General features: G+C 45.6%; 7 protein-coding genes across 7 annotated transcripts; 4 read left to right on the forward strand and 3 right to left on the reverse strand.

Moving 5' to 3' along the window:
• Positions 1 to 637: 637 nt before the first annotated feature.
• SAMD00019534_025150 (hypothetical protein) lies at positions 638 to 7,144 on the reverse strand (the record flags this gene model as incomplete). The annotated part of the gene is made up of 3 exons (XM_012901813.1): positions 638 to 6,424; positions 6,507 to 6,713; positions 6,794 to 7,144. The coding sequence occupies 3 exons, from the start codon at positions 7,142 to 7,144 to the stop codon at positions 638 to 640; spliced, it is 6,345 nt and encodes a 2,114-aa protein (XP_012757267.1).
• Positions 7,145 to 8,427: 1,283 nt separating this feature from the next.
• Positions 8,428 to 9,544, reverse strand: SAMD00019534_025160 (hypothetical protein; the record flags this gene model as incomplete). The annotated part of the gene is made up of 2 exons (XM_012901814.1): positions 8,428 to 8,451; positions 8,525 to 9,544. 2 exons carry the CDS (start codon positions 9,542 to 9,544, stop codon positions 8,428 to 8,430), a joined length of 1,044 nt encoding a protein of 347 aa, XP_012757268.1.
• Positions 9,545 to 10,223: 679 nt separating this feature from the next.
• Positions 10,224 to 12,110, forward strand: SAMD00019534_025170 (hypothetical protein; the record flags this gene model as incomplete). Its single annotated transcript, XM_012901815.1, has 2 exons — positions 10,224 to 11,116; positions 11,186 to 12,110. Coding segments are annotated over 2 exons (1,818 nt in total), but the record flags the coding sequence as incomplete, so codon positions are not given.
• Positions 12,111 to 12,265: 155 nt separating this feature from the next.
• On the forward strand, positions 12,266 to 14,794 carry SAMD00019534_025180 (hypothetical protein; the record flags this gene model as incomplete). Its single annotated transcript, XM_012901816.1, has 1 exon — positions 12,266 to 14,794. A coding segment is annotated over one exon (2,529 nt), but the record flags the coding sequence as incomplete, so codon positions are not given.
• Positions 14,795 to 14,898: 104 nt separating this feature from the next.
• Positions 14,899 to 15,688, reverse strand: SAMD00019534_025190 (hypothetical protein; the record flags this gene model as incomplete). The annotated part of the gene is made up of 2 exons (XM_012901817.1): positions 14,899 to 14,945; positions 15,031 to 15,688. 2 exons carry the CDS (start codon positions 15,686 to 15,688, stop codon positions 14,899 to 14,901), a joined length of 705 nt encoding a protein of 234 aa, XP_012757271.1.
• Positions 15,689 to 16,364: 676 nt separating this feature from the next.
• Positions 16,365 to 20,282, forward strand: SAMD00019534_025200 (hypothetical protein; the record flags this gene model as incomplete). The annotated part of the gene is made up of 16 exons (XM_012901818.1): positions 16,365 to 16,434; positions 16,504 to 16,642; positions 16,711 to 16,890; positions 16,954 to 17,019; positions 17,096 to 17,191; positions 17,294 to 17,353; positions 17,422 to 17,490; positions 17,558 to 17,617; positions 17,688 to 17,735; positions 17,800 to 17,880; positions 17,946 to 18,217; positions 18,289 to 18,421; positions 18,498 to 18,586; positions 18,650 to 18,898; positions 18,964 to 19,209; positions 19,291 to 20,282. The coding sequence occupies 16 exons, from the start codon at positions 16,365 to 16,367 to the stop codon at positions 20,280 to 20,282; spliced, it is 2,850 nt and encodes a 949-aa protein (XP_012757272.1).
• A 623-nt stretch (positions 20,283 to 20,905) lies between these two features.
• SAMD00019534_025210 (hypothetical protein) lies at positions 20,906 to 23,013 on the forward strand (the record flags this gene model as incomplete). The annotated part of the gene is made up of 6 exons (XM_012901819.1): positions 20,906 to 21,112; positions 21,195 to 21,273; positions 21,348 to 21,527; positions 21,632 to 21,933; positions 22,000 to 22,425; positions 22,528 to 23,013. The coding sequence occupies 6 exons, from the start codon at positions 20,906 to 20,908 to the stop codon at positions 23,011 to 23,013; spliced, it is 1,680 nt and encodes a 559-aa protein (XP_012757273.1).
• Positions 23,014 to 23,055: the final 42 nt, after the last annotated feature.

Below are 23,055 nucleotides of genomic sequence, written 5' to 3' on the forward strand. Positions count from 1 at the left end.
GGTTTGAAGTGATGTTGGGAGATCCCCAGGTCTGATCTTTTGATTAAACCTTTGACCAAAGTGAAGCGAGGTGATTGCCGATGGAAGAATTTTGTTTTTGATTGGTTGATTGAAGAGTTCTCCAAAGTGGAGAGAGGTCAGGGTCTCGGGTAGGGCACCAGCCTTGATCGGTTGATTGAATGATTGATTGAATGACAATGATGTGAGTGATTGTGATGGGAGTGAGCCTGGTGTCAGAGGGTCCTTTGTATTATAATCTTGTATAGTTTGTTGTTGGACATTCTTTCTGCTATCACTACAAACAAAAGGAGTGTCACCATTGAATGTAATACCAGGTATCACCTGGGTCATTAAAGTAAACAATCGTTTTGAACAAAGTCCAAGACATAATGAATCCAATTGATAGTCTTTCAAATGTTTGAATATATCTTTGATGACAAGTGTTGACAGTGAGTCCATGTATAATATATATATCTTATCTCTTTGTATGTATTAATATTTTTATCTATCTTTAAAAGTGATCAAATGATCAGCCATCAGTGTGTGTGATTGATTGTCTGATCAAAATATCTCAATGTGTCGTTTCGATGTTTTCTTTGAAATTCTTAAACATTTATTGCTTGATTTACTGATCAAACTAGACTCTGAGTCCTTGGAAGAACTCTCCCATACGCTTTTGCATGTCTTGCTTGCCTTGGACCTCGGACTCCAGCTCTCTCTTAGTCTTCTCGTGATCCTTTTGTGCCTTCTCGATCGAGTCCTTGAGGATGATGATCTCGGATTGCAACTTGCGGTTCTCGGTCTCGAGCGACAGACGGGTCTGCTGCTCGTCCGAGTGCTCCTTCTTTGAGCGGCGCAGATCAGACTCGAGTTTCTCGGCGGTGAGCGTGTCCTTGGACTTGGTCTTCTCGATCTCGCCATACTTCTTCTTGATCTCCTTGAGGTCGTTTTCAATCTTCTTGACGTCCTTGAGTGCCTTGTTCTTGGCCTTCTGCTCCGAGTCGACCTGGGCGGTGAGCGCGTCGATCTCTGAGTCCAGACGCTTCCTGGAGCGATCGGCGTTGGTGCGGGCAATGACCTCCTCCTCGAGGCGGCCCTTCACCTCAATGAGCTCGCGCTGCAGGTTGTTCTTGGCGTCCTCGGCGATATCCTTGGCGTCGGTCTCGCGCTGCAAGCAGCGACGGGCCTCCTCCAGATCCAGGTCGAGGAGACGCTTGGATGTCTCGGCTTCGGACCTGCTCTCCTCGGCGTCATCGACTTGCTCACGCAAGTCCTCCAGCTCGCCCTCAAGTGCACGCTTCTCCTTCTCTAGTCTCATCTTGACCTTGCCCTCGTCATCTACTTGGGCGCGCAGGTCGTCGATCTGGCCCTCCAGGGCCTTCTTGGTCTTCTCAAGTTGTGCACGGGCGGAGTCGGCAGACTCGAGCTTGGCCTTGAAGTCGTCGATGATTTCCTCGAGACGGGCTGCGCCAATCTCGGTCTGGGTCTTGGTGGCGGCCTCGTCGCTCAGCTTGCCCTTGGTGTCGCGCAAGTCCTTCTCATACTTCTTTCTGTCCTTCTCAAGACGAGATCTGTTCTTGACCTCGGCGTCCAGGCGTGCGACGTAGTCCTCGTTCTCAGACTCGAGGCGCTTGCGTGTGCGCTCCGACTCGTTGCGGCCCTTCTTCTCCTCCTCGTACAGCTTCCTGAGCTCCTCGACCTCCTCGGACAACTTTTTGCGTGCGTCCTCGGCCTGGGTGGCGGTCTCCAGCTCGGTCTCATACTTCTTGCGGATCTCCTCAAGCTCGAGGTCCTTGCGACGCTTGACCTCCTCAATCTCGGCGCGAGCCTCCTCCTCCTCCTCGAGGGCGGCACGGATCTCCTCCAGCTCGACCTCTAGGGTGCGCTTAGCCTTGACATGCTTGTCCTTGCTGAGCATCTCGTCCTCGTGCAGCTCGCGGATCTCATCAATCTCAGCCTGCAGCGACTTGTTCTTCTTCTCGGATGCGTTGAGTGCGGAGCGTTCGGCGTCCAGTTGGGCGCGGAGCTCGTCGACCTCACCCCAGATCTGCTTGCGCAGGGCCTCGTCGGCGGCCTTGGAGCTGCCTTCTTCGTTAGCGCGCTTGTCAGCCAGGGTCTGCTCGAGCTTCTTCTTGCCCTTCTCGGCCTTGGCGCGAGCCTTGGCCTCGGTGTCGAGGGCGGTCTTCAGGTCGATGAGGTCACTCTCCAACTTCTTCTTTTGGCGGTCGACGTTGAGTGCGTTGCGCTCGGCTTCCTCGACCTGGGCCTCGAGGTCGGCAAACTGCTTGCGGGCGTTCTTCTTGTCCTCGTCTGACTTGTGGCGAGTCTCGGTCTCGCGCTCCAGACGGACTCGCAGCTCCTCGATCTCGGCGTCCTTCTTCTTGATCTGCTCGACGTTGACGAGACCAGTCTTGTCCTCGAGGATGTCCTCGAGTTCCTGGACGCGCTGCTCGGCATCCTTGGCGCGCTTCTCGGCCTTGGAGTGGGCAATGTTTGAGCTGTTCAGATCGTCCTTGAGCTTCTCGAGCTGGGTCTCGACGGACTTGCGCGACTTGGCCGCGCTGTTTGATCGGTCGTCAGCCTCCTCGAGGATTGAGCGCATTTCGCCCAGCTCCTCGTTGAGACGCTTGAGTTGCACGTACTGATCAGACATGAGTGCCTTTTGGTCGTCGGCGTCGGCGCGTGCCTGGCGGGCGTCCAATTCGGCCTTCTTGAGGGCCTTCTCCAACTTGGCACGCTTGGCGGCCTCGTCCTCGGCCTGCTTCTTGGCCTCCTCAAGGTCGTACTCTGCCTTCTTCTTGGCACGCTCGGCACGGTCCAGGTTGCCCTCGGCTTCGTCGGTGGCGTTCTTGAACTCGTCATTCTTGGATTGCAGAGCCTTGAGATGCTCGACGGCCTTGTCGCGGGATGACACAACGTCGGAGAACTGACGCTTCAACTCGTCGAGTTCAAGCTCCTTCTTGGTCTTGGCCTCGGACACACCCTTCTTGGCGGCGAACTCCTCATCGATGGCCTCCTTCAGTTCGAGGACCTCCTCCTCCAACTCAGCCTTGCGACGATCGCTTGACTCGCGCAGCTTCTTCTCCTCGTCGAGCTGCTCGCCGATGAACTTGATCTCAGACTCCAATGCTTGGCGCTTCTTTTCGGCGGCGTGGCGGGCCTTGGCCTCCTGGTCGAGCTCGACCTTGAGGTTGCCCAGTGCGCCTTCCAACTGCTTGCTGGCAGAGTCCGAGCTCGACTTGTTGCTAAGTGCCTCGGCCAACTGATGCTGCAAGTCGGCCAAGTCCTGCTCCAACTTCTTGCGGTTCTTGTCCAAGTTGTTCTTGTGGCCTTGCTCCTGGGTCAGGTAGCCCTTAGCCTCCTCCAGGTCGGCTTCAAGCTTCTTGCGTGCCTTGTCAGAGTTGGCGCGGGCCTGCTGCTCGCTGTCGAGCTCGCCGGCCAGACGGGACACCTCGCCCTCTAGCGTGATCTTGATCTTCTCGAGCTTGGAGATGGTGGATTGGAGGTCTGAGATCTGGTTCCTAAGTGACTCAAGGTCGTGCTCCTGCTTGAGCTTGAGGTCGTAAAGCGACTTTTTCTCGCCTCCAGTCGACTCGAGCTGATCCTTCATCTCGTCGAGCATGGACTCGAGTGCCTTCTTCTTCTTGTCCAGCGAGTCGCGGTGCTTCTTCTCCTCCTCGAGCTCGTTGCCAACGTTTTGCAACTGGCCCTCAAGTGCCTTCTTGGCCTTCTCAAGGCTGCTGCGTTGGGCGGACTCGTTGGCAAACTTGTCGTTGAGGTCGGCGTAGTCGGTGGACAATTTCTTGTTGGCGCCTTCTTGGGCGGCAAGGGCCGAGGCGGCCTGGGCGAGCTGCTGGGTCACGTTGGCCAACTCGTCCTCCAACTTCTTCTTCTGACGCAAGAGGTCGTCCTTGTCCTTGGACTCGGCGTCAAGACGGGCTTGGAGCTCGTCGATCTGGCCTTGGAGACGGACGCGTGCCTTCTCCAGGGTACCCTTGTCCTTGGACTCGGACGAGAACTGGTCGGTGAGCTCGTCCACCTCTTGCTTGAGCTCGTTCTTGATCTTCTCGAGTCTGCCAATGGTGTCCTGGTGGCCCTCGTTCAGACGCTTCAACTCGTCGACCTCCTCCTCGTACTTCTTCTTCAACTTCTCGAGTCCCTGGCGAAGCTTCTGCTCCTCGGCCAACTCGTCCTCGAGGTCGCGCACCTTGTCCTCAGCCATCTTCTTCTGGGCTTGCAGGGTGTCCACGGCAGCCTTCTGCTCATCAAGTGCCATCTCAAGGTCCTCGATGCTCGACTCCAACTTGCGACGCTCTTGCTCAATTCCATCCTTGCTGTCGTACAGGGCCTTGAGTGCCTCCTTCTCGCTCTTGAGCTGGCGCTGCAGGTCCTGGATGCTCGCCTCCGAGTCGCGCAAAGTCTTCTCGATGCGCTCCTTGGCGGATGAGGTGTCAGAGAGTGACGACTTGAGCTCGCCAATCTCCTTCTCCTTCTGCTTGATCTCGTTCTCAAAGTTCCTTCGCTTGAGCAATGGACGTGCCTTGCTGAACAGCTTCCACCATGGCCAGTTCTTGAACTCGAGGAATGCGCGCAGGTTCTGCTGGATGATGCGGGCGCTGATTGAATGCTCGCGTGCCTGACGGTAGGCCTTGCGCGCAAGCCAGCCGCGTGCGGCAGCCTGGATCGACTTGATGATCTCAGAGATACGCTGCTCACGGGCCTCTTCAATGCGGGCGAGGACACCAGCGCGGAAGAAGATCTTGGTCAGACCGAAGCGGAACTGCTCCTCGTCGATCTTGAGGTGCTTGAGGATGGCGCCTGTGGCCTTGTGCGTGTCCTCGGCATCACGTGGCACGCTGGGCGCGAGGAGGTAGTAGCGGCGCACAAAGTCCGAGTAGATGATACGGTTGGGGAAACCCTTACGCGTGATACGGATGCCCTCGAGCACACCGTTGCAGCGAAGTTGCTCCAACACCACCTGGTCCTCGAGCTTGGCGGGCAACTGCTTGTTATTGGGGATGATGCAACGAACAAAGTGAGGGTTGGTTGTCTCGAGCGTGGCCATCAACGAGGCCAACTGCTCCTTGTACTGCGCGGCCACAGTGATGAAGTTGGCGCCCTTCTTGGCGCGCGAGGCGATCGTGGGGTCGTTGAACAACTTGCCCACCAACGCGTCGCCGGCTTCGCGGAAGCACAGCTCGAGGTCCTGCTGCAATGGGTCCTTGTTCTTCTCGAGCCAGTCCTCCACCTCGTACATGACCTGGCCGGCGTAATGGGTCACGCCAAACTCGGTCTTGGAGAAACGGGGCTCCTCGTACTTGGGGTGTTTCTTGGAGAAGTGCGAGTGGAACTTGCTGATCATGGTGGCGTCGGTGGCGTTGGGGAACACCGACTGCTCGTCCAGCAGCGCCAAAATGCCGGGTGGCTGGCGGCCGTCGATCAGGTCGATCGTGGCCTGCGAGTCGAGACCAAAGTCGATGAAGGTCCAGTTGATCTTCTCGCGCATGTACTCCTCCTGCTCGAGCTTGAACATGTGGTGGTTGAAGAACTGCTGCAGCTTCTCGTTCGTGTAGTTGATGCACAGCTGCTCGAACGAGTTGACCTTGAAGATTTCAAAACCAGAGATATCGAGCACGCCGATGAAGTAGGCCTTGCGCTCCTGGCACAGCACCTGGTTGATCTTCTTCACGAGCCAGAGGAACAGACGGCCGTAAAGCGCCTTGACAAGGGCGTCACGCGAGTTGCCGGCCTTCTCCGGGCTGAGATGCTGGGCGACCAGGTCGCGACCGGCAAGGATGCGCGGCTCGATCAGGGCCTTCTCGAGAGTGGCTGGGTTGACCTGTAGCAAGGTGCCGACGGCGTTGAGCTGGCTCTTGTCCTTGAGCAGCGCGCCCTCACCAGTGCCGCGCTCAAACTTCACGTTGCCCAGGTGCAAGATGGCCGAGACCACCTTGAGGATGGACATCTGCTCCTCGCCCGTGAAACCCATGATGGACATGGCGCTACGGGTGGCCTTGTACTCCTCGACATCGCTTACGCCCTTGATGTCGATGCAACCAGATTGGTTGACGTAGTGGTAAGTCTCGGGGCCGGTGAGGAACAGTTGCTTCTTCTCGTCGCTGCTGGCGCCAGCCAGTAACTGGTAGAAGATGTGGAAGTTGCGCTCGGCTTCCGACTGGAACACCACACGCGACTTCTCCAGCAGGTAGGACTGGATGGACGCGCCACAAATGAAGCCGCCCGTGTTGAACTGAATCTCGATGAACTTTCCAAAACGAGATGAGTTGTTGTTACGAGTTGTCTTTGCATTTCCAAACGCCTCCAAGATTGGATTGGCCTGGAGAATCTGTTGCTCCAACGTTCCACCAGCAGTACGTCCTGCAACTGCTGCTAAATACTGGATGACCTTCTTTGTGTTCTCAGTCTGTTTGAGGGAGTGTGTTAGATCAGATTGGAATGATTCCAGATTGTTTGATTGAGTGTGGTGGGCGGGGTGGATCACTAACCTTTCCAGCACCAGACTCTCCGGTGATGAGGAGTGATTGGTTCTGATGATTCTCCAACATGGCACGATAGGCACCATCAGATAGAGCGTAGATGTGAGGTGCAACCTCGTTTCTTCTACGTCCCTTGTAGAGGTCAACCATCTCAGAAGTGTAGATTGGTATCCTCTTGAATGGATTGACAACTACCAAGAACAGTCCAGAGTACGTCTAATATTATATGATTGATTGGTATGTCAGTACACTCACACATACTTGTTTGATCAATCAATCAATCATTATATACATACGTAGATTAGGTCTTGATTGTATCTGACACGCATGTTGTGGAATACTGCTGGCTCGTTGAGGTAGGATAGCTCGGACATGTCCTCGACACCGTCGAATTTGACTGGATTACGTTGGTTGGCATCATCCTTCTTGACGGTACGCTCCTCGCCTGCGGTGGTCTTGAAGACGAAAGAGTCGGCAGTCTCACGGAGGATCTCGCCACACTCGTAGGAATCGCGCTCCTTTGGATCGGGGTTGTACCAGATGTACCTCTTATCTGATGCGACCACCTTGAACGAGTTCTCGCCCTCACCAGTGCGCAACTTCAAGTGTTTCCAATATTCCGACTTGCGATCGTTAATTGGATTCATTATTATTGTTGTTGTTATTTAATTTAATATTATTATTTCTTATTTACAATATTTGATTGGAGTGATGGTTTGGGTGGTATGATTGGTTGACTATTTCCTTGGATAATGTGTCTGATTGAGTTGATGGATGATGTATTTACAATGGATTATTGGTGGATGGATGTGATTGATCAAAGGAAATTGATTGCTTGGTTTGGTGATTGACTAAATGATTGGTTTGAATAAATAAATAATAAATTATAATGTTATAGGATCATAAACAATAATAAAGTATGAGTAGTAGGGAATGGATTGGCGGGTCTTTAGTTTGAAAGGTTTGGAACAAGAGATCAACAATGGGAATGGGATGATTGATTGATTGAATGAGATTGAAGTGAAGTTGTTTTAAAAGAGAGTTGTGGAGGTCGGAGTTGAGTGAGGAGTGGACAGAGAGTATCTCCTCTGGTCTAGAATAGGTAGTTATGGTAAAGCTAAGGTTGGTTGGTTGTTGAGTGTGGTTGTTGTTGATAATTATAACATCCACCATCTTCATCATCACTATAATCCCAAGTGCCAAGTGGGTACAACATGGCAACTGGACCAAGCTGACCGTCGCTAGTCTGGACCAGTTGGTATGACCGAACAACACTTGAAAGAGAGATTTAGATGCTTTAAATTGATTGATCATTGAATGGATTGGGGCAATGGATATCCAATGCTGTGATGGTAGGGTTGGAGTGGAGTGTCCAATGCCCCCAACATCACGAATCACTAAGCCATTCATTATAACTATCCTACTACTATTACTACTACTACTACTTTATAACATGCTAATGCTAAATATACCTGCTTGGTATGTGTGTGTGTGTAGGTAGAGGGTGTGATACTATTGGCATCATGTGCTCTGTCTATTGCCTACCTACACTATGATGATGACCATGGTCATGTGAAAGGACAGTGCTAGGGGTAGTGGTGATGATGGATGTACCACCAGATATATATTATAGATCACCTCCCTCAAACACACTCACGCACGACACCACATCACTAGTGATTGATTCATTACTTTAAAGTAATGATATAAATAAGATGTGTGATTGTGTTGTGTGTGTTGGATTATCTGTTTGATTGAGTGTGAGTTGAACTTGATCMAAAGTGAACAGCTGATCATCACACAATCCGATATTGACTATTTTTGAAACAAACAAATACAGATATTTAAGTGATGTCCATGAATGAATGAAAGATAATGATGATAATGTGAGGATGATGTTATTCGACTCCATGATCCTTCAGTTCATCAATCATGATGCCTGGAATGACAAGGACTACATCGCATGGGAATTTAGTCTGTTCTTTCTCTGCTCGTGCAGGTCGACAATGAATTCCATATAGTCTTACTATCTCTGCGTACTCAAAGTTGACATCTGGTGTTGGTTTGGCTGTAAGATCAATGACTGTCCTTTCATTGGACAGTCGAATCAGTTTGTGATAGTTGGCCTTCATCTCATCCGACACCTCATTGCTATATCTTGAGAATGGGTTGAACAGATCCTCCAGGCCCAGCTGTATAAGGTACTCTCTGAATCGCTTGCTGTCCAGGTCAACGTCGCTGCTCGATGGTGATGATGCTGACTCTTGTAGTAGTCTGATATGTTTGATTGCCAAATCCACGAGCTTGGGGATGCCGCCAGTCAGTCTATGGAAGTGCTGCAAGACCTGCTCGCTAACAGTTAGTCCCGCCAGACGACATTGCTTGTCAATGTCATCGGTTGATTGATTGCTGACGATCAGCCACTTGACCACCGACTTGATGCGCGATTGAAAGATATTGCGAACGAGCCTGCCCTGACTCATGGGATGCAGCATCCAGGCATGTGTGCCCGACACATAGACGGGGTTGCCATTCTTGATCAGACTCTGAAAGACCTCGCGCCAAATGTGACTAATGCAATTGAATGTGCGCTCAGGATTGATGTTGAACTCGCTCGTGAACAGATACTCCAAGTTGTCAAAGTGATAGAAGTAGCGATGCAGCGTGGGCGTCTGACAGAACATGTCAAACATCTCGACGCGGTACAGATTGGCCGTGCCCATGATATGAGAGATTGATATGAGGAACTGCGCGATGGTCTCTTTGACCCATTGCTTGATATCCATTTGATCGCGTCGCTCCTTACTGATGTTTAGCGCGAACCAGCGGAAGTCAAAGTACACGGGCTCCAACTCAAGCAGGTGATCGACGCAGTCGGCGGCGCTGTCGAGACAGTTGCGTCGCTTCCACTCGGGGTCCGCGGCGAGGTCGCGTGCAGCCGTCTGTGTGATATGCGGTCTCTTTCTTAGATTATGTATGAATGCCTGACCGAGTGCACTCGATCCACTGCCATATGTCTGTGAAGCCAATATCAAAGGATGTTCCATATTATCAACATTTGAACTTTCCATTGATCTACATGATATTACTCTTGCACATAACTTTGTCATTGTCAACAACTCTGACTCTCTATTATACAACTCAACCTCTGTTGCACTCTTATCTTGTATTCTTCCAAAGTACTCCATCACTTCTCACTCTCTTTCTCTAAAGTATTATTACAAGTAAATATACTACAACTACTACTACTAATTATTAGTTGTAGAAAACTAGATTGAATGAATGTTGTTGACTTTATATCACATGAATGATCGCAACGCTGACGATTGGCTCAACTACCACACCAACTTCGGCGACATTACCCAGGTCAATTTCAGTTTTGGACTCGTCACTACGATCTTATTCTATTCGATGTCACACGACACGATAGGTTACATCATCATGGTGTTGTTTTCACTCGATTGATCGAATGGTTGAACCAGGCCAATACCCATTTAGGACACCAATTGATTAGATGGCATTTCATCTTAATTCATTCATTCATTAATTCAATCAATCATTTGATGAATATTCAAGGATATTGGATGCCGAAATGACGTTCAACTAATCCATCAATCATTGGTCATTCATGATGTTAATTAAGTTGGACTCACCTTGTCATGTCATCAACTATGTCAATCAATCAATCAAACTTATTGATGATATGACAACGAATAGATAGATAGTATGGCGAGCAATTATGATCAACAAGTGATTAAGAGTGTATTCAAAGATAGATGGTTACTTAGATCTATATTGTCCAATGTTAGCATTATCAATCATAATAGATTAGTGAATAGATTGATAAAGAGAGTATCAAAGGATTGTAATTATTTGTTAAATATGGTTGACAAGTTTATGATGAAGACTACTCCATCATCATCATCATTATCATCAACAACAAGCTCATTATATAAATCCAAGTATAACGATTGGATTGGCAAAGGAAGAGAGATGCTCATACATGGTCATTATGGTCTACTTCTCGATCATGTCAAATGTGGACACAATATTGGTGTCGATGGGAGCGGAGGAATAGAAGGATTCTTTATTGAAATGCTGTGCAAGAGCAATAAGGTCAACAAGGTGACATTTGATGCAGTCTATCAATCATATACAAATTGGTTCTTTACATCTAATCTACTAAATTTAGCAGTAGATGGCAATAATCAACATGCAATCAGTACTTTACTCCGATTTGGAAGTAGATACTGTAGTCTAGAGATACCAAGAGTCCTTGAAGCCATCACAAGGAAGAAGTTTGCTGTATTTCATTGCTGGGATGACCTGAACAGCCATCAACAAAGTAAACTGATGAAGAAGTTAGGCCTTATCGCACGATCAATCTACACATCAAGGCCATCATGCATCAGAAGTCTGCTATTCACACATGATCATGGTATTCCCACGAAGATCACTCAACCAATCCAAGGAATGGCACACAAGTTCAAGTTGGACATCATCATATCTGGAGACTGTCAACTGATCTATGACCTACTCTCACTTGGATCAAGTCAAGGACAGAACGACACTGCTGACCTACTCACACTCAATCTCCAACATATTGATCGATTGATTGAGTACAAGATCATTCAAGATGATCACTCAAAGATTGACACACATGCACGGGGATCACTGGATAAATCAAGGAATGATTTCAAGATGTTGGACTTGGAGGTGGTGGATGTGGATCCTTTGATAATGGATGATGAGTCAAGATTGAGATATATAAAGGTGTTCGAGCATAAAGGACCAAGAATGAGATTTAGCAAGTTGAAGACAATCATTAGGATGTACATTGATACTGGAGACTATATGATCATTCCATTCATTATTGATCGATCATTGAAGGATAGGGCCATTGCAAACAACTTATTTGGCATCATAATACTTCATGGAACTTTATCACAACTCAATATTGCATTTGGATATTTATGTAGATTGATCAAAGATGATGTTGAAAATGATTCATTAAGTTTGACTTATCACAGCATTGATATTAATTCATCTCTAAAGAGATGTATATTCCAATCAAACTCCAACAACTACAACAATCCACAAAGACAAATTGATGTTATAAAGTGTATCAACAATCATTTAAATAGCACTGACAATCATTACATATATAATACTGATAGAAATTATACAATATTATACACTGGATCATATAAATTATTGGATTTCATTCTATCACTTCCTAACAAATATGACAACGATTGCCATTCTGGAACAATTTCATTAGAGAAGTATACACAATTTGTAGTACTCAACATTGACAACCTATCATTATTATTGTCGGCTGATCAAGTTGCTCCTGGAAATGGAAGGATGAGGAGGCAGCTAACATTATATAATACATATATATCAATGTGTTATATGGCAATCAGATGTGGAAATGAACAACTACTTGATCAACTACTCAAAATCAATTATCCCTCTGATCCAGACACCATCAACTTATTTCGATTTGGTTCTCGATGTCCATTTAATCAAACAATCATGTTGAGACTCAGACAACTGGTATTGGGTATCAAAAATATTGAACAAGTTCGTCGTCACAGTAAATGGTGGATATGATTGGTTTCATGGACACCCATTCGTTAACGATTCTTTCCTTTTTTGGAAGTCAATCTAAAACACACACACAAATAAACGACCTATCGGTTTCAAAATATTCCTCACCATTCACTTATAAAGAGAGATAGAGATAGAGATAGAGATAATATATTATGTCAAGTAATGAGGATGAAGGAGGACAGGTCATATTATGGCCAAGAATCAAACATCTTCAGCCAATGACTCAACAACAACAACAGACAATATTGAATGTATTTCATAATGTTGTATTGTTGAGATCAATAATGTCAATGATCAGTGATATCAATCATAAAGAGTTTGTCAATAGATTTATGAAGGCACATCTCGCCAAGCCAAAGTATACACAGCTCAAAGTTGGTGGCAGCTCCATTGTCAAAACCTCGCCATATATCTATCGACACAAGTATCGACATTGGATTGATGGCGAGTCCATCATCAACAGTCGACACTTTGGACTGCTACGCGATCGTCTTCGCCGTGGACTTCACATTGTTCAAGATGACGGCAGCGAATCCAAGAAGGGGGCCGAGACCGAGGTCGAGGACTTGATCAAGCTGGCATGCCGAACACATATGAGCAACAATGAAGAGACGTTCGATTTGTTATATCAACGCTACTCTTCAAAGTTTGTTGACCCAACTCTGCTCGATGAAGCTGTGATGTCAGACTCATTGCACAATATTAGGACACTCCTGCGACACAACTCCAGCAAGTACAACATCAATATGAACATGATACTGCAAGCCATCAAGCAAAAGAGGTTCGCACTGCTTCAGTGCTGGGCAGAGTTTGTCAACACACCAGCAAACGAGGTCACGCTGAGAGATCTTATGAAGGAGAGTCGCGAGATTGCCAAGTATCTGTTCGCGGGGAGACCTTTCCACGTGCGCAATGTGCTCGCCGCACTCCCCACTGAGTTGGCCTGCGCAATCAAGTCCCATGCACGTTACTCATCGTTGGACATTGTGATGACTGGCGATGTGCAGTACATTGAACAACTGTTGGTGGACGATCTGATACCAGCTTACGAACCTAAAGAGGGAGTCAAGCACATTCCCATCCCATACACGATCAGAGTGGACCCAGCACAACAACTCGAACACATACAACGTTTGGTCGACTACCTGGTCATCAAGCCCAATGACAAGATTGCGATGCAAGCACCAGACGATCTCATCCTATCATGCAAACTACTTAAAGATCTACTCGGCGACAAGGACTATGAGTCGATGCTTCCATGGCCTTTGAGTGACGAGGACAAGATAATGTACATCAAGATCATCTTAAAACCTGGAATTGGCATTCGCGAGAGCACATTCAATGACATGTTCAAGAGATATGTGTCGACAGGTGACTGTTCACTCCTGCCCCTGCTCATTCGGGTTGCACCATATAGTCTGGAATTGGCGCCATCACTATTCAATGCAATCTTACATTATGGAACAACGACACAGTATAAGATCGCCGATCGATTGATACACAGTGTGCCCGTACACTCTGATACATATGCCAACACTCGGTCGATCATTCAAAGGATTGATCGACTTATCCATCGCTTCATTGTTGAAGACAACAGCGATGTTGACAGGCAACTCCAGATGATCAAGTGCATCAATGATCAAGTGGAAAGCAAGGTTGTGAAACCATGGCAAGGTGTCTTGGTGTTTGATGGCGCACCCGCCATCCTCGAGTTCCTCCTGTCCACAAACAATCGAGTATTGCCAATGGATCCTGGAAAGACCAATCTGGTCGTCCACAATCATACCAACTTGCAGATGGTGCTCAGTAGCGTGATGCGCCCCAGAATGCATACGCTCTCCATGGCATACCTGGCGATCATGTTGAGCAAACCAGACATGTTGGAGCTACTGCTGCTAGAGCTCAAAGACAAATACTACATCGAATTGCTACTGTTTGCCCTCAAGCTGAGACCAAACTATGCCATCATCGACATGCTACTCAACAAGCCAATGAAGATGTCCAACTCACTATGGTATGCGATGGGTTCGAATGGCAATGTTGACACCCTGGCAATGATCGTCAAACGATCGTCCTCAAAGGTAAATCTACCAGAGATCAACAGCTTGATGATAGGTGCAATAACCATGCACCAGTACACTCTGCTCAAGTATATGTGCTCGACGCCAGAGCTCTGCCCTCCCCTTCGAAACTATGATGTTCACAAGTTTGCCATCAAACACTCGCTCGAGTTACTGCAATGCATATGCGCAATCAAGCCACCATTACAAGACTGGACCATGGTCGAAGCTGTACTCAACGACAATGACACAAAGTTAGTGCTCTCGTCTGACAAGCTGTTGCTTGACAGTCCAATACTGTCACTGATCGCCTTTGCTGTGGAGAGAGGAAAGACAAGGGCATTGGATTACCTAATGGACAAGGAGGTAGGAGAGACAGAGAATCGTGACCGAGTCAAGTCCATCTTGTTGCCGCGACTAATCAATGGAGTTGTCAAACGCGGTGACACTACAATGCTCAATCATCTCGTTAAGAACATTGGTGTACAACAGTCTGTGGAGGACTCCTCCTCCTCCAACAACAACAACAACAGCAGTTTGAAGCGAAGTCGATCAACTGGCGATGATGGCGATGATGGCGCCATCGATGGCAATGATAACAAGATGGCAAGAACACATAAATGACTTGATATGATGTGACATGTTTCATTAACATCTGTTGCCTCACCGTCTTTGGGTGGTACTACTATACAGGGCTTGCCTACTGACTATTGAGATGTTGAACTTTAAGCCTTGGACTTGAATCCAATGTAGAATCCAGAAGCGAATCCAACTTTGATTGATTGATCGAATGATTGAATGATTGAGTGAGTGATATTGGAGTATGATTGAACTTGACAAGCTGGTGAATGACTTACCTTTGAATGGAATGTTCATGGTGAGAAGATTGAGGAAGCGACGCAAGAAGTCCTTTTGCTTCTCTTTGGTGAACTTGGGCGAAGCGTCACGCCAGACACGACCCCAATCAATGGCGATGTATTCATAGTAGGAGAGTGTTTGAGCGATGATGAAGAGAACACCAAGCACGTACATTACAATGCGACCAAGACGACGCGAGGCATAGCCTGCGCAATATCCAGCGAATCCAGACAATGCCGTGGCACCAGCGAATGAGGCCAAAGCATTCTGTCTCTTGTTGGACTTCAACTCATTGTACTCCTCCTCGGTGAGTGTCCTACTCCTTGGTAGCTCTTGCTGTAGCACTTGTGTCTTCTCCTGGCACATCAATGCCGAGCCTGAGCCTGCAGCCACTGCAGCCGACAACGAGACAATAGATACAAGTCTTGTCTTGTTGGCATTACTTCCAAATGTAAAGTTCTTATTCTCTTTGTTGTTGTCATTGTTATTGTTGTTGTAATTGTTTGTCTTTGTTCTGAATGTTGTGAAGTGTGCAGTGAATGGTTGTGTGGAGATGTTGTTGTTGTTGTTGTTGTTGTTGGTGAAGATGATTGATGAGGTTGTGGATGGGATGAATCCACGGGCGATGTTGATACGCTTGGGTACTATGAGGTTCATAGACACACTAGTCCTGCTGGAGACTAATCTTATGCTGTTAACAAACATTGTTATATTTGTTGTTGGTGAATTGAATGAATGATTGAATGGAATCGCATGAACATCATCATGTGATCACACCCCAATTAGGAAGTGATCACTTTTCAAGAACAATCCCATAATATAACATTATTCAAACACATAAAGTTTACATGGATACACAAGCCACGAAATGAAATAGTCTGACATTTATTACATCATCATGATAGATATAATAGATTATTTTTATTATTTATTTAATTAATAAATGGGTCGGAAATGAATGGTGACGTTTTGATCAAGATCAATCAAATCACACACACGCCCGACAATCAAAATATATTCCAGGTTCGAAAGACACAGAGGTTGTTTAGATTGAGGCCTTACCCCTATGTTGGACTTGGATAGATTACAATAACGATCAATGATTAAGGGCATTGGAGAGGTGTATTGCAGGCCCTCTGGACAATAACAATGAGCCAACCAATCGCGATTGATGGACTGTTTGCTTCCCTCCTCTTCAATCCTGCTGTCATAGTGCGACTACATTGCTCTCCTTCCTTGCATACTTGCTTTCGTTCATTTTATCATTCATACCTTCATACAAACGAATAGTAATTGTAAATAACAAGTGATGTCTACGATCAAACTAATCTTGATGTTGACTCTAATGTCAATGTTGTCAATTGACAACTTGGTAGAAGCTCAAATACTTCCAGTTCAAGAATGTAAGACTGCCTTCCATCTTGTCAACCATCATCATTCATACACTAACCTATCAATCAATGATAATATAGTGGAGTCCATTCAATGGTTGATTCAACAACATCAACTGGATTGGAACATCAATGGCACAACCTGTGAGGTTATCCAGGGCACATCATCTTCTAAACTCACATGTTTCATATTCAATGGACAACAAGGCGTATCTCAAATGTATATTACTCATTCAATCAATCAATCAAACAGTCGGTCACATACTATCTCTCTCACTCATTTTGTAGATATCTATCTAATGCGACATCATCGTTTGATCAAGGTTATCCAAATCCAAACTTAACATCGTTTGGATTCAACGCACTGAATATATTCATCATTGAGAACTATCAGATGAAGAACAAGTCATTGAATACCTTTGCCATGCTAGACAGTAGACCCAGTTTTACAGTCCTCAATACATTGATGTAAGTGCTCACAAATCATTCCATTCAATCAATCACAATCTAACCATCCAAATGGAACATCAGTATCAAAGGTTATGGAAGCCCCAACATCTATATGAATCCAAAGTGGTGGTCTGCTCTTAAGAACCTGTAAGCATTGATGGCATCACATCAACAACCTATCTTGTACTGACCGCATTCATTCATCCATCAACATCCTCATCAGGACCATATCAATACTGGATACCTCAATATCTATACCGACATACAATATAACATATATACATCCTGATACTGCACAATTTGATTATATGTGCCAAGTGTATGTACTATAATCATCATGGATGGACACCACAACTTAAACCTGGAACTCAAACTCATCATCCAAACTCAACTCACTCACTCATTCAATCATTTACCTTAGGAATATCGAAACAATACATCCAATGAATCTAACATTCAACATGAAGACTATCAATACGTTGTATGTTATTACCATTGGTTTGGCATGGTCAATCAATCTCACTCATTCACTCACTCAATCAATCATAGTAATGTATTCAATCGTGCACCTCAGAACAAAGTATACGCAAGTCTAAAGTTCGACTATACCTTCTATTTGTATGTATCAATGGATACATTATACTTACAAGTATAACATACTTATACTTCCAACCTCATTATATAGCCAATTGGAGAATGTAGAGTTACTTCAAACAGACTTCTCACAAATCCAAACAGAGAACATGTAATATTCCATCGATCAATCAATCTATCAATTCAATCATATCACTTACTCACTCAATCAATCATAATAGGCAATTGACCAATGTTAATGAAGTCACTGGTGGCAAGGGATTCTACTTGTAAGTGATCTCCCTCAATCAATCAATGCAACATATTGACACCAATCAATCCTATCCCACACAGCCAATACAAAGAAGGCCACCAGAGGTTCTTCCCCAAGCTAAGCTGGTTCGTCTTGAACAAGAGTTTCAAAGCCATTGGAGTGTATGTGTCCCGACCACCCATCCTCTTAGGTCAACAAAGTACTAACGTTTCTTTGACCAACTTAGAGATATATCGGACAGTACAGTTGGAGGTACATTGACAGAGGACTTTAGTCAGTACCAATTCTACAGGATGATGATTGCCAACACCAGTATCACAGGACAAATGCCTCAATACTTCTGTCAGATACCATTATACAACTCACTGCCTGGCTACTTCACATGGGACAATGTCAATTTCTCAAACATTCCAGACTGTTTCTATTGTTACTACTCACAGATCAAGGATTTCTTTGCAAAGACTACCTTTACAACTGTGCCAGCAAGCTTCAAATGTGGTATGTAGTACATTCTATCAATCAATCACGTCCAGCCAAACCATCATACTAACTAATTGATTGATTGATAGATGTGAGATTGTTCCAGACATACTTCATCAGGAATAGTCCCACTGCAGTACTACCATTGAAGGGTGTAAACCTTGGCTTTGGAGCAGACCCTGGACCCAGCATAACTATGAGGATGGCCAACACATTCTTTGAGTAACTATCACCATGACTCTGGAGCATATCACATTCACCTGATCATACATCTTAACCTAATTGGAACAATCACTAGTTACAAGCCAACCTTACTCAATGGAAACGATACAGTGGTCTTCTCCAAGTTGTTCAATTACAAAGTCAACATCACCTGGGTCACGGACAGTGAGTACCCTCCCTCAATCATTCATTCGAACTACCTCTAACAATCACTATCAATCAATCTAGTAAGCACATTGGTATCAGTTTATGGACAAAAGTTATTCCAGTATTACTATGTCAATGTGAATGGAACATTTGATCAGACATTATCATATCAGATGGTGGTCAATGGACATAACTGCACGATCAAGTCAATGACAAACACATCGACAATATGCTACACTGATCCATCCGCCATCCTAGACGTCTCCCAATTCAACAATGTAACACTCATTACACCATACCAGAACATGTCAGTTCAATTCAAAGACTCTAGTAAGTGTACCTGCCCTACCCTGCCACATCAAACATGTATTAATGGAATGATTCCACCACCTCAGAGTATCCAATCATTAGCTCAGCATCAAAGACAACAGTTAAGGGAGGTCCCATTGATATATATGGTACATTCGGATCGATATTCAACTATACAAGCGTGATGATTAATCAAAGAGAGTGCAATATTACTTTGATCAACTCGTCATCAATCAATTGTAACATTGCTGGTGATCTTCGTGCGGGACTGGCCAATCTCACACTAGTCATCAACTCTGAGGTCATAACATTATTGGATATATTACTAGTTGGTATGTATATTGTTGATTGATCACTCGAACTATTCCAACATCCACTCACTCACTCACTCCATTACTCAATCAATTAAACAGAATATGACAACACTACAGCGCAATGTGTAAACCCTGATGTTGCAGTACCATCGACATGCTCTGGTAATGGACAATGTGTTACAGGATTGTGTCATTGTTTGGATGGCTTTGGTGGATATTACTGTGATTCAGTGTTGGATACAAGTGGCACTGTGTTGATCAATAGTACATTGCCATCAATGACGATCGAGTCCAATGGAGTCAAGTTTGAACTCACGCTCGTAGCTTTTGAGGAGCTTGGCGCTGGGGACGAGGTGGTCTACACGATTGGCGCCAACAAGTGGCTGTACAACAAGTCTGTGGATGGCGTGATCAATCGCTACAACTACCACCTGGTCGTGGCTGACCCCAATCAGCCCGCACTGGACGTCTCCATCCAGTTTGAGATTGCGTCGGTGGGTCGCGCTGTTGAGTTTGCCGGCGTCACCAGTTGGTATCCTGCCGGCTCGCTCAAGATGGTCGTGAACATCAATCGCTGGCACTTTGGCTCCAACCTCAACACCCTGCGCGTTGTCTTCTCCAACCCGACGCCAGACGTGCCCACATGCCAAGTGTCCAGCGTTGTGGGCAAGAGCAACATCGACCGCAACGTACAGTACATCAAGATTGTTAACAACGGTGTAACGTTCTATGGCTACTTCTTGCCGCTGGCGTTGTCAGACGGCCGTCCCGCATACTCGCGTAACGAGTACATCAACGTGACCACGACCAACACATTCATCGGCATTCGTCTGCCACAATGCGAGCGATGCACCATTGACCCAGCGTTCTCTGTGCTGGTCAACGGACAGGATGAGCTGGGTCCAGCCTGTGGCAAGAAAGAGTTCCAACGATTGGCCATCATACTGATCGCAGTGTTTGGTGGTGTTGTCCTCTTGTCACTAGTCATTGGCGCATCAGTCTACTTCATCAGGCGTAGAAAACATGCATCAGAGAGGAAGCGCATTGCTGTTAGACTTCAACAGATACAGCAGCCACAGCCTTCAACATAACATCTGTGTCTATGTCAGTCTGTCTGTATGCATGATGTCAATCAATCATTAAACCTGATGATCGTCATGTGACGTACAATGATGGGCCCATGTGACATGTCTGTCTGTTTGTTTGATGTGGTGTGTGTGGACCTTGGTCCGGCCCCAGCCCCCCCCCATCATCCGACCAAAACAAGGCCCTGTTTATCTTTGTAAATCAATTCTCAATCGAATGTAGAGGGAGAGGTCCCCCGAAGTAAACCCCGATTGTGGGTCCTCCGATGGGACGTGTCTGGCCGACAAAGCCGCGCCATCATTCCAAATATAACTATTTTGGCTGCGTAGTGACGGGTCTTTGCAGAGTCCGCTCCACATGCAAACAATCAATCAGAGCCGAGGTTACACTTGCATCTACGCGTTTGATTGTTTGCAGTGTATGTTTGAGAAAGTGAATGGAACATGAAGGTTTACCAATATCCTTGGTCCACATCATCCTTTCCATTCTTACATCATTCACTCATCCATTCAATCAATCAATCAAAGTTAATCAATCAATAGATCAAAGTTATAAATATATATATATAACAACAATGAATGGAGTATATATATTATTATTGTTGACCATTTTAGGTGTTGGAGTGACAATGGGATCATTCGATGTCAATGGAAGATGTGAGGTGATCGATCCAATGTCACCTTGCAATACAACAATACCACCAAACACATTAATATATTTAAATAGTACAGAGACACAACAATCAGTAACAGAACAAGCAATATTCTATATCAACCTGCTTGTATTTACAGATTTAAACTGTTCCATTGCTGGTCTACAGTTCTTTTGTACCAATGTATGATAATGACTCTACCAATTAAGTCCAGGCACTCACTAAATCACTCACTCATTCAATCAATTAATCAATCCAATCATAGTTCTATAGACCTTGCAGTATTGTGAATACACCAAGTAGGCAAATAGCATTCCCATCATTACCATGTCGATCACTATGTGGTATGTGTCACTATGATTGGAATTATTCCACCACTCAATCACTGACAATTAATCAATCAATCAATATTATACAGATAGTACCTATAATATATGTATAAAGTACTCTAACAAGTTCCCAACTAGTTGTAATGCAACTAGTGATGGATTGGAATCATTCCCAAACAACGAAACAACCTATGTCCTTACACCTAGCCAAGCTGGTCAAGACAAGAATGTATCCATAGCATGTAATAATGAGTATAAAGCAAGCAACAGTATGTACCCATTCACCTTTACTCACTCATCAATCACATGACTGACACTCCCACCCCTCGCTGGGATTATTCCACCCCAACTTCCAATCAATCAATCAATTAAGATAGTGTACAATTATGTAGATCACCACTGATATATGTTGATCAGGAGACTTCAAGATCTAGGAGCAAGTATTATACAGTGACTGATAACTGTGCAATACCTTGTCCATTCTACATTTGGTCAAAGTCAATTGATAACTCATTGTATTACATACAGACAGTGTTGACCAGTATAAGCTTCATCTGTTCCATCTTCCTCATTCTCATCTATGGTGTCATCCAAGACAAGATATCAATCAAGATGGAAGTCATTCTCTCATTCGCCATTGGCACCATGATGTTTGAGTTGTCCTATCTCATGACAGTAAGTGTCCATCCTCGACTTCAACCCTTAATCACTCATTATTGACCAACATCCTCTTTATCTTAGAATAAGGGCAACACTTTGTACTGCTCTGATAACAGGTACAAGGTAACATCTGATGCGATATGTGCGATCAATGGATTCTTGTTCCAGTTTGGAGCCAATGCAACTATATTTTGGTACACAGCCATTTGTTATGACTTCTTCTTGTCGATGAGACTTAAGAAGTTTACATACTTTAAGTATGTTAGAATTGGTCTGTGGACTTTGGCATTCCTGTTTGCTGCCATCCCACTCATGGGTCGAGTCTACGTCTCATCACCAGTCAATAGAGGATGCTTCCTAAGTGGTTCTGGAGTATGGCAGTACCTATTCACCTACATTCCACTTTGGATATGTTTGGCTATGATCACATTATTCCTAGCATACCTTATCTACAAGATCCATGCCATGAACCAAGTACTCAATGATGCCAAGGTCCTAGTGTACAATGTATGTAGTCACTCAGCCAGGCACCTGGCAAGCCAAAGTCAACACTCCCTAACATCACCATCATCTCTTAATCAATTAATCAAACATCATGGACATTGACAGGCTAAACAAGTATTCATTATGATATGGATCCTATTCACGTTTGTGTTTGTCACAGTGTTCAAGTTCTACTCGGACTCGAGGGAGAGCTATTATTATAGTAAGATCGCTGACTGGGTGAATTGTATTGCCCAGAACGGTGAGAGTAGGTGCCTGTTGGGCATTGGCGACTACCAGTTCAAGATGATTCAGATTGCCAGCACTTGCAGTGTTGGCTTCTTTGGCTTCCTGGCCTTTGGCCTGGAGCCCTCTGTCCTCTACAGTCTACGCAAGTCAAGACGATTCAATGCACTCCGCGCACTGATTGGCAACAGCATCAGTCGTGATCGTACATCATCATCATCAGGCTCGTCATCTCAAATGAAGCGTGCATCTCAACGTGCCTCAACGTCGACCGCCACTAACACCACTTCCTCGTCGACCATCACCGCGTCCGCGTCGCCGTCATCATTGGAGTCTGCTGTCTCTGATTCAAGTCAAGTCCAATGAAGAGGACTACCATAGTCCTCCACATCCTTGTAATAAATGTTA

The sequence above is a fragment of the Acytostelium subglobosum genome (genome assembly GCF_000787575.1).
Source record: "Acytostelium subglobosum LB1 DNA, scaffold: scaffold4, whole genome shotgun sequence".
In the NCBI taxonomy this organism is placed as follows: domain Eukaryota; phylum Evosea; class Eumycetozoa; order Acytosteliales; family Acytosteliaceae; genus Acytostelium; species Acytostelium subglobosum.